We start from the raw sequence: 10,664 nt of genomic DNA on the forward strand, positions 1-10,664 counted from the left end.
AGACCCACAGACTGACACACAAAAACACAGACCACCAGAGTCAAAAGATCCAGCAGCGGGGCAACTGGATCTGTGTGCCTATATAACCTACTGCCCAGGTGTAGGGAATTGGGCTCAATTACTGGCTGGGGTGACTCGAGGCCTCCCCCTGGTGGCCTTGCCCTAGAGCCACCCCTTAAACAATCTTTAAATCTAGGCTGAAAACTAGACTTTAGTTTACTTTTGGTAATTAATGTTTCCACTTAGATAAAGTTTGTAGGTCCAGGGGTTCGCGGACACAGGGAATTGTAGTATACTAAGATACTGGAGCTGTCTCCTTGCTGTTTGCACGCGATCACTCAGGTTTGTGGACGGTGGAGCAGATGGATGATAAACTCCTTTTAATTAGGCTGTTATAGTCAGACCTGCCGGAGTCGCCAGCCACGCTCTGATACTGCTGATAATTTTCTCTTCTCTATAAATCCATTCAGAACCTTCATTATTCTTTACCTTCTTTGAGTTAATGGACGCTCACTTATCCAGCCCGACCTGCTTGAAGGCTGCGGGTGTCCCCTCTACCTGTGTCAGACTAGCTGCCACCCACTAGTCCAACCACCAAGCTCCCCCACCACCTATACCAGATCAGCTGCACCCCTCCTACCACTTCAATCCTGCCTAATGACCATGTTCAAACCTAAATAAACGTTTAACTATCTGCCACTATTAATATTACCACTATTACCTGTCATTACTCTCATTACTCTGACCGTCTCTGCCATGACTATATTAAGTTATACTACACCATAATTATTCTATTATGATTATTAATATTTTGTACACCTGAGCAGTAGAACAGTCTTATGCGGTGGTTTGGTGACTTTTATCAATAATTTATAAATAGTTCTGATCAGAGGAGATTATATAGGCCCCCTATAAGTCGTGGTTCCTCCTGAAAGAGTTTTTCTTTACCACTGTTGGCTTTGGCTGCTCACTGCGGGTCTTAGTTTTTTTCAGTCTTCTTATGTTGTTAATTTCTTGTCTTTTTACTAATTATTGATTGTGTAAAGCTGCTTTGTGACAACACCACTTGTAAAGAGCAATACAAATAAATGTGATTTCATTTGATATTGATGCAGAAATGTGAGCTAAATAAGAATCCCATTAGTATTAATAAACCCTGCAGCATGTTCATCATCCTTAGAATCTTATTTTATTATTTATAATTCTTAATTTTTCAGATATAAACAAAGCTGAACCCTTTTTGAATCCACAGTTGATGAATGGCAGCTGAAATCAGATGAAGGACTGTAGCATTTCAGTAACAAAGACCATTCCTTCTCATCTCCATTTAACTCATCACAGGTGCTGTAATGACACCTAAAAGCACTAAATGTCCTAAAATTAGCTCACAAATATCCACATCTCCAAATTACAGATGATCATGAGTGGACTGTGTTGCATTGTGTTTACACATCAAGATAGTCAAAACAGCATTCAAATGGTTACAGATAGCAACAGTATATCATAGCTGTTTTACAAAAACTTTGTATCTTAAAAACAGCAATATTACAGAAGAAGGAAATACATTCTTAACTTTCAATATAAGTCAAAGTAAAAAGGTTTTACTCCATGTCATTTTGAATAATTTTTATTGGTTCATTCTATGTAAAATCTAAAAAAAAAAGAAAGAGCAACTGCTAGATTTACATTATGTCAAAAAGTAAAATGTGCAAAAATAGAGATACAAGCAATTTATGTGTGACAGTGACAGAATTGAAAAACATACAGCACAGCATTTCATTCTGTAGCCAGAACATTATTTTGTTTTTTAACTGAGGGCTGATATCTACTGCAGTTACATTCTTTAGATAAATCCGAAATTAGACAAAACCTACAGATTTTTTCCAAATCATCGTCTTAATCCTGTTATAAATTTCTTTCAGTTTCAATCCATAAACAATAGGATTGAGCAGAGGACAGATAACCAAATTTTCAACAGACATTATCATGACAACAATATGAGGTACATTTGCTTCTAATCTGTTATTGATAACTTCAAAACAGGAGGTAACAGAGAAACTGATGAAGATGATAAGATGTGGGGAGCAGGTCTGAAGAGCTTTTCTTCTGGACTCCTATGTGTTCTTCAAACAGACGGTGAGAATTCTAACATAGGAGAAGATTACAAAGATCAGTGGTGGAAACACAGCGATGCTAAAGGAAAACATTCCATAGGAGGTCTTTACAGACGTGTCTCCACAGCTTAATTTGACAATTGCAGCAGTATTGCAGTAGATTCTGTTTAACTTGAAGCTACATGGCTTAAGATGGTATTTCAGAATAATCCCTACACAAATTTCACAGGAAGGAACAAACCAACAGCAGAATAAGAGCTTTCTGACAATGGACATTTTAACAAGAGTTGCATATTGTAATGGCTTACATATGGACACATATCGGTCATAGGCCATAGCTGATAACAGTGTGAACTCTGAAGCAGCGTATATGTGAATAAAAGAGGACTGAAATGTACAGGCTTCAAAAGATATAATACGTGTTTCAGACAGTAAATCAATCAGCAGTTTGGGATAAAGAGCAGCCGTTCCACAAAGAGCATTACAGAGTAAAGCAGCAATGAATATGTACATTGGCTCATGAAGACGTTTGTTTACAAATATGACAGAAATGACAACAGCATTGCAACAAATGATCAGCAGATAGACGAGGAGAGTAACTGCAAAATAGACATATCTGTACTTCTCCAGCTCTACATGACCTTCCAGAGATAAATATGTCACATTTGTGAAAAAAGCCATAAATCTCACTAGTGAATGAAGTCTAATTGTGGTCACAAGTATGTCAGTCAGGTGTCTTCAAGATAAGTGAAGAAGGCTGTGAAGTCAGTCTGTGGTGTGGAAAACATCCTGTTCGGTCTCTGTTTATACATTTCCAACTGGTTACTCAATTCTTAGTGATTTACTGATTGACAGATTGCCAAGGCCAGCCCTCCTTTGCTGTGAGATAAAGTTAGCCAGCATGGAAAATTCTGTAATGATGTACAGCCTTATTGTGATCCTTAGAAAATGATTTTCTCATCACAATGTACCAACTGAAATCAAGCCCTTTATATAAACACACATATTTATGCCACTTATGAAGTTGAATTTTTCAGAGCTCAAATTACAGTAAGATAATGATGCACTGTACCTGCTGTCCAGTGTTCTTTAGAGGTCTAGTAAGGTCAGACGTTCAGTTGATGGAAGATATCTGTTCTTATCAAACATATTTTTAAGCTTTAAAGCAGGAGAATGACCCAAAACCCACACCTAAAGACAAGAGCAAAGAATAGACCTGATCTAAATCCTATTGAACATCTGTAAAATGAGCTGAAACATGCAGTCTGGAGAAGACACACTTCAAATTTGAGACAGCAGGTTAAGAGTTACAGAAACCCCTTGATTGCAGTAATTACCTCAAAAAGCTGCTCAACAAATAGTTAGTAAGTTAAGGGTACCATACTTTTTGTCCAGGCCAGTTTCAAATCAAGGATCAGTGGGAATTGTCCAGGCCAGTTTCAAATCAAGGATCAGTGGGAATTTCCCTACTGCAGGACTAATAAAGGACTATCTTATCTTATCTTATCATACACAGATTAGCAATACAAATTTGGCACTCAGTGTACAACAGTAAAGGTTGACAATATGTTGCAAAGGCACATACAAACTGAACAGGTATATATACAAACAGGTGAGATTGGAAACAGGCGAAGATGATCAGTACTCAGGCGAGGGGAAAAGGGAAAAAAGTTCATGATTGGTGTTTTGTGACTTTGTGACCAAGTCAAGTCAAGTCAAATTTATTTTTATAGCACGTTTTATAAATGTTGTTGCCACAAAGCAGCTTTACATAATTAGTAATTAGTAAAAGACAGAAAAAAAGAAATAACGTAAAAAGACATGAAGGATCAAAGAGCCCAGTGAGCAGCCAACGACAGCGACAGTGGCAAGGAAAAACTCCCTCAGAGCTGGAGGAAGAAACCTTGGGAGGAACCAAGACTCACAATGGGGACCCTTCCCATCCTCCTCTGATCAGAACTATTTATTAATTATTGATTATAAAAGTTACCAAACCATTTATACTGTTAAACTCCTCTGATCATAATCATTATATACTGATCATGGTGTATAATGATACCATAATGTAATGGAGATGTGTATTATAGGAGATGTAGTTGAAGGACTTGATGGAGGCAGAGGGAGAACCTAGAAATGTGACAGTACTCTTTCCAAGAGAAAGCCATGAGATGAGGGTGACCAGCCCCCCTCACAACCAGAAACATTGTGGAGCAAATTCCTAATGCTGCCGTGGTGCTACACAGGGTCCTTCTCGTGGGATGACCTTGGCAATGGCTTAAAAATAATCAGCATCCTGTCTCCACACCTAATCATTACAGCAGGGCTGTGGGCTATGGTTTTCTGTTCCCACCCTCTGAAGTCTGTAAACCGAATAGCATTAACCAAATATGCTTAGTGCCTCCTAATGGTGAGGAAAGGGGTGATGGAATGGAATTGCCCTCAATCCTAATTACCTTGTAAATGCTTAATAGAAGTAATTTGGTGAAGATGATGACCTACGGCTACAGGTACTAGGAGTATGGATAAAGATAAGAGTATGATTTGGTGATTTGATTTAATCCTCTATAATCTATACAGGATCTCAAGGCAGCTTTCTCCACTTCCTCAGGCCAATGCAACTTAATAAATAAAATGTAATAAAATAAAATAAAATGGCTTTCTGAAAAATGCCAGTATAACCTTTATTGGTGCACAGATGAGAGTGAATAAAAAAAGAACATTAATGACAAATCTCAAATATTTGAATTTTTTTAAAGAATGATGAAATACAGCACATTACACATTCAATATTAAATACTATTCTATTCTAATATTACTGTTGTAGGGTGTCATTTTCTATGCTTTTAAAAATGTTTTATGTTGCATTGCATACACAGGAAAAAAGTTAAGTCTGTCTAAAAAGATATGTGTGTCTTCTTTTTCCTAAATATCTTCTTAATGCTGTTCAGAATCTCCTGCAGTTTTATTCCATAAACAATAGGATTGAGTAGAGGAGGAATAACCATATTTTCAACTGACAATACCATAGCAACAATGTGGGGTATATGTGTGTCTAATCTGCCATATATAACTTCAAAACATGAGGTACAGGTGAAACTTGTGAAGATGAGAAGGTGTGGGAAGCAGGTCTGAAGAGCTTTTCTTCTGCATTCTGCTGAACTCTTCAAACAGACTACAAGTATTACCATGTATGAGTAGATTACAAACATCACTGGGGGAAATACAGCAATGCTAAAGATCAACATTCCATATGAGGTTTTTATAGACGTGTCTCCACAACTTAATTGAACAATCGCACCATTATTACAGTAGATTCTGTTAATTTTGAATTTACACAAAGTAAGCTGATACATCAGGATCATTCCTACACCAGTTTCACAGGAAGGCACAAACCAACAGCAGAATAAAAACTTTCTGATAGTGGACATTTTAACAAGAGTTGCATATTGTAATGGTTTACAAATGGACACATATCTGTCATATGCCATAGCTGATAATAGTGTGAACTCTGCAGCCCCGTAAGTGTAAATGAAAAAGGCCTGAAAAATACAAGCTTCACGAGATACAGTTTGTGATTCAGAGAGAAAATCATTGAGCAGTTTAGGATAAAGAGCAGCCGTTCCAAAGAGAGAATTACAGAGTAAAGCAGCAATAAATATGTACATGGGTTCATGGAGATGTTTGTTTTTGCTTATGACAAAAATAACAACAGAATTACAACAAATGATTAATAAGTAGACTGCAAGACAAACGATAAAGTAAACGTATCTGTACTTCTCCAGTTCGACATGACCTTCCAGAGACAAATACGTAACATTAGTAAAATAATCCATATTTGTCCCGAGTCCATAAATTTTCAAACACTCATTTGTGATAGGTTAAACCAACTATTTTAAAGTAGAAGTCCTGGCATCTTCAGAACAAATCACAACAGTAAAGATGTGCAGTGACCAAAGTCATTCTGTTGTGGGATGAACAGCCTTAAGTCTATTTATACATTTGCAACTGGAAATATTTTTATCAGTGGTTTGCTGACTACCTGACAGGAGTCCCTCCCTCCTTTGGAACACAATTAGCCAGCAATGACTACAAACTACAAATCTGAATGGCATTAGAATATCTACATCATATATACATACTACTTATGTTGAAATAATAAGTTTATAATTAATCTTATAATTTCTGCAATATGTACTAACTAATTTTCTTACTTGGGAATACAGGAACTGTCAATGACAAATGCATGAAAGTTATTTGCATGGCTTTTGGTCATTGTTCTCTAATGAATAATGATCAGTTCAAGTAAGCGATGTGCAATAACACAATTCAGGCCGTGCAAATAGTATAGAAGTCATGTTGGGTAAAATTGTTGATCATGATTGGTTTAGTCTATATAAATTCTAAAATATAAAAAACCTAGGTATTTAAAGTGTCCAAATAAATAAAAAGACCATATATATATATAAACTATACAAAAAGACACATTTGCATTTTGTCTCACTGTCTGACATGATTTAAAAGTAAACTTTTCTTGTTTTAGGTCAATTATTAATAATTATTATATATCAAAATTATTTGCTAAATGCCAGAATAATGAGTGAGGGATTTTTTTAAGGCAATTTTTATTACTTTCTTCAAAGTCAAAAGTTGTCATTAGTATTTGGTACCATTGCCCTTAAACTGTATGACTTGGGTCAAACATTTTGGATATCCTTTTACAAGCTTCTCACAATAGTTGGCAGGAATCTTGGCCCATTCCTCCTGACAGAACTGGTGTAACTAGGCAATGTTTAAAGGCCACCTTGCTCGCACAGGCCTTTTCAGCATTGCCTATAAATTTCTGGCTGCGATCAGGGCTTTGTGATGGCCACTCCAAAACATTGACTTTGTTCTCAAGTTACTTTGTAACCAGTTTGGCAGTTTGCTTCGGGTCTTTGTCCATTTGGGCCCAAGCTTCCTGGCTGATGTTTTGAGATGTTTCTTCAATATTTCCACATAATGTTCTTTCCCCATGATGCCGTCTATTTTGTGGAGTGCACCAATCCCTCCTGCAGCAAAACAACCCCACAACATGATGCTGCCACCCCGTGTTTCACAGTTGGGCTTGTGTTCTGAGGCTTGCAATCTTCCCCCTTTTTCCTCCAAATGTAACGATGATCATTATAGCCAAACAGTTTTGTCAGACCACAGGACATGTCTCAAAAAATTAAGGTCTTTTACGTTTGCAAACATTAATCTGACTTTTTTCTGTTTCTGTTGGAGTAATGGCTTCTTCCGGGCAGAGCGGCCTTTCAGCCCATGTGGATACAGTCCTCACTTCACTGTGGATAATAAACTCTTACCAGCTTCAGCCAGCATCTTCACCAGGTCTTTAGCTTTTGTTGTCTTACGTTGCCCAGACTGTGTTGTCAAGTTCAGTTTGTTGTTTTCGAGTTATGCCCTTTAGATTGCTGTACTTCTGATTAGGCTGTTCTTGTTACTTTGTTTCCCTGTGTTCTGTTTATCATTAAATTCTGGCATAGTCTAACCCTGCAAGTGTTTCCCTGTTTTCACTGCCACGCCTGACCCAGCATCACAGAATTCATGGCCAAAACCTCCAAAACAGTGGAGATGGACGCCCTGAACCAGACTGTACGAACCCAGCAGCAGCAAACGTGTGTCAGAGACTGTTGGCCACCTGCCACAGCAACAGGCAGGTCAGCAGCATCAGGTCGCCCAACTAATTGTTGGCATACAGGAGCTCACAAAGTACAGGCTTTGTTTGAGCCCCCTAGCATCCCTGTCCCTGTCACCACACCCCTAGGCATTTTCCATCACTTACAGACCCAGTTTCCGTAACACCAAGGCGGACACTCTGTCTCACGTCTACCAGGAGGGGGAGGGTGGAGATACATCACCCGAGCACATTCTGCCCTTGACCATGTCGGTCCATGCCATTAGCTGGGACATAGATGCTGAGATAGACCAAGCCCTAGCCCAGATCCCCGTGCTGGTGCCATGTCCCCCAAACTGTACATTTGTCCCTAAGTTCGTCCGTAAACGTCTTATTGCCTGGGTCTATTTCTCGTTATCTTTATCACAGACCTGCCCAAGTCTGAAGGGCAGACAGTGATAAAGACGATTGTGAATAGGTTCTCTAGGGGCATGCGCTTTCACCCGTTCCCGTCCTTACCCACAGTCATGCAAACCACACAAGCACTGGTTGACCATGTCCTCCGCAATTTCGATATCCCAGAGGACATAGTGTCTGACCAGGGAAGCCAGTTCACCTCAAAGGTCTGGGGGGCCTTCTGCAAGCATCTGGGGGTGAGTGTGAGTCTCACCTCCGGATACCACCCCTCAGACGAACGGCCAGTGTGAGCACACCAACCAGGAGCTGGGGAAGTTCCTCCGCTTGTACTGCAAGTACCCCACCCCTTCAAGTACCCCAGCTACTGTTCCGAGTATCTGGAACTTCCTGAGGTGCGCTACCACTGGTCTCACACCATACCAGGTCTATCTTGGATACCAACCTGCGCTGGCCCCCTGGACCGGGACGGAGACCTTGGTGACGGCCGTAGATGCCTGGATGTGCCGCAGTGAGGAGGTCTGGAGCAACACACATCAGCATATCCAGACCTTCCTACGGCGCAACAAGCAACAGGCAGACGGCGGAGAGGGGAGACCCCCACCTACCAGTCAGGGCACCGTGTGTAGCTTTCCTTTCACTGTCACTGCGTTGTCTGGCTCTCCCCCAGGGTGATCCCCAGACTCTGCCCCCAAGCCCAAATAAGGAACCAAGAATTCCGGGCCACCTTCTTTTTTACCCTTTTATTTAGGCCCTGTTTATTTGTCACTAACTCTAGCTCTCTTGTTTTGATCCGAAGTCTTGCTTCGTAGTTCTTAGTTCTTTGTTTTGTTTTTTGGTCCGAAGCCCTGCTTCGCAGTTTTGGTTCATGAGTTTTGTTTTCTTTGTACTGCCCCTTAGGTCATGGTTGTTCTGTTTATGTGTTCACTGTTCATCAGAGCCTGACAGTCCCAGATGTCTTACGTTGCAGACTGTGTTGTCAAGTTCAGTTTGTTGTTTTTGAGTTGAGCCCTTTAGATTGCTGCACTTCTGATTAGGCTGTTTTTTTTACTTTGTTTGCCTGTGTTCTGTTTATCATTAAATGTTTGCATCGTCCAACCCTGTAGGTGTTTTCACTGCCATGCCTGACCCAGCATGACAGCATGCAAACTTCTGGTTTCAACTGTATCTATTTATTTATTGTACATTCTGCACTTGTTGCTTATTGCAATTCTGGTCAGATGCTAAACTAGATTTTGTTGCTGTAAATCTAATCTCATCTAATTAATCTATTAACCACCACCACTTGAGTTCCAATCTGTGTACCACCATCAACTTAGAGAGCTGTAAGTCCAGATACCTACAGGTCATTTGTGTGTTGGCATTTTCCATGCAGTGGAGCCACTGGAGTGCACCAAACAGAGGCTGAAAGTGTGCTAGCAAGTAATAACAGGGAGTAAAGACTGCCCATTTTATAGCCACCTTGCTTAAATCATCCTTGAAGTTTAAACTAATGTACAGCCCTGGACAGGGGACAAAATGACATTCGGCCCCCTATCCAACATGAAGTAGTGGCTCTAGAGTGTATGGCACCCTGGAAAAAACCCCTCTTCAACAATGACCAAAAAAAGGGACACAGTAACAGAGTCACAGGCAGAACATTGGCAAAGGTAAATTTCACATGCAGTTAACACATAAGGCCAGAAAGCTCACCTTCTCTAGTTTAAGGCAGAATTTAAGGTTAGTCTATATTCCCTGTGGTTGTAAAACTTTTAATGTTTGAACACAATGGGCGGGTTTCTCAAAAACCAAAGCAATTGTTTAGCAAATTATGGAAAGATAGGCCTCAATTTCACCACTTTATCAAGTTATTCACATTTAACGTTAGCCATATTAACACCATTATAAACAGCGGGTCCACATCCAGTCCTGTTATCTACCCCAACACACCTGACTGCAGGGAACACAAAAGACTGCAGGGATTTGCTAACTTATTTTTCATAGCATTTAAATCCAACACTGAAGAAGTCTAATTGTGCATGCAAAATATATGTCTCTCTGTATGTTCTAAATAATATTAAATACATTTAAATGCTATAACACATTGAGGAGATTGCATAATTTCTCCAAAATCCAATTTCAATTAAAAATCTGGATTACATATTTTAAATAAATAAAATAAACGTTTTAAATAAATAAAAAAATGAATAAATTATTCTGTGTCATTTTAGGCACTTGGTTAGATAAAATAAGATAATCCTTTATTAGTCCCGCAGTGGGGGAATTCTCAGAAGGAGAAGCAGAAGATTTATTTTCGGTAGTTGTTCTTTTCTTTGCTGTCCCTGAACCCTGAATTATTATCAGTAATAGTATCAGTAATGGTATTTTGGAGCTTATTGTTATATTGTTTGTTGTAATAATATATGTGTCATATGTAAGTCATATCTGCATTTAGTTGCCAAGTTAAGTTAAATTATTTTAATGCCATTTCTCATTAGAACTTG

General features: G+C 39.2%; 1 protein-coding gene and 1 pseudogene across 1 annotated transcript; both read right to left on the reverse strand.

The window, feature by feature from the left end:
- Positions 1-1,859: 1,859 nt before the first annotated feature.
- Positions 1,860-2,816, reverse strand: LOC140551105 (olfactory receptor 6N2-like; annotated as a pseudogene).
- A 2,192-nt stretch (positions 2,817-5,008) lies between these two features.
- On the reverse strand, positions 5,009-5,968 carry LOC140551511 (olfactory receptor 10J4-like). Its single transcript, XM_072674961.1, has one exon. The coding sequence runs from the start codon at positions 5,945-5,947 to the stop codon at positions 5,009-5,011; it is 939 nt and encodes a 312-aa protein (XP_072531062.1). The 5' UTR covers positions 5,948-5,968.
- Positions 5,969-10,664: the final 4,696 nt, after the last annotated feature.

Source organism: Salminus brasiliensis, chromosome 3 (assembly GCF_030463535.1).
Source record: "Salminus brasiliensis chromosome 3, fSalBra1.hap2, whole genome shotgun sequence".
NCBI lineage: Eukaryota > Metazoa > Chordata > Actinopteri > Characiformes > Bryconidae > Salminus > Salminus brasiliensis.

Bases quoted from the DNA above. Each gene is read 5' to 3' on its own strand.
- LOC140551511 (XM_072674961.1), bottom strand. From the start codon at position 5,947: ATGGATTATTTTACTAATGTTACGTATTTGTCTCTGGAAGGTCATGTC.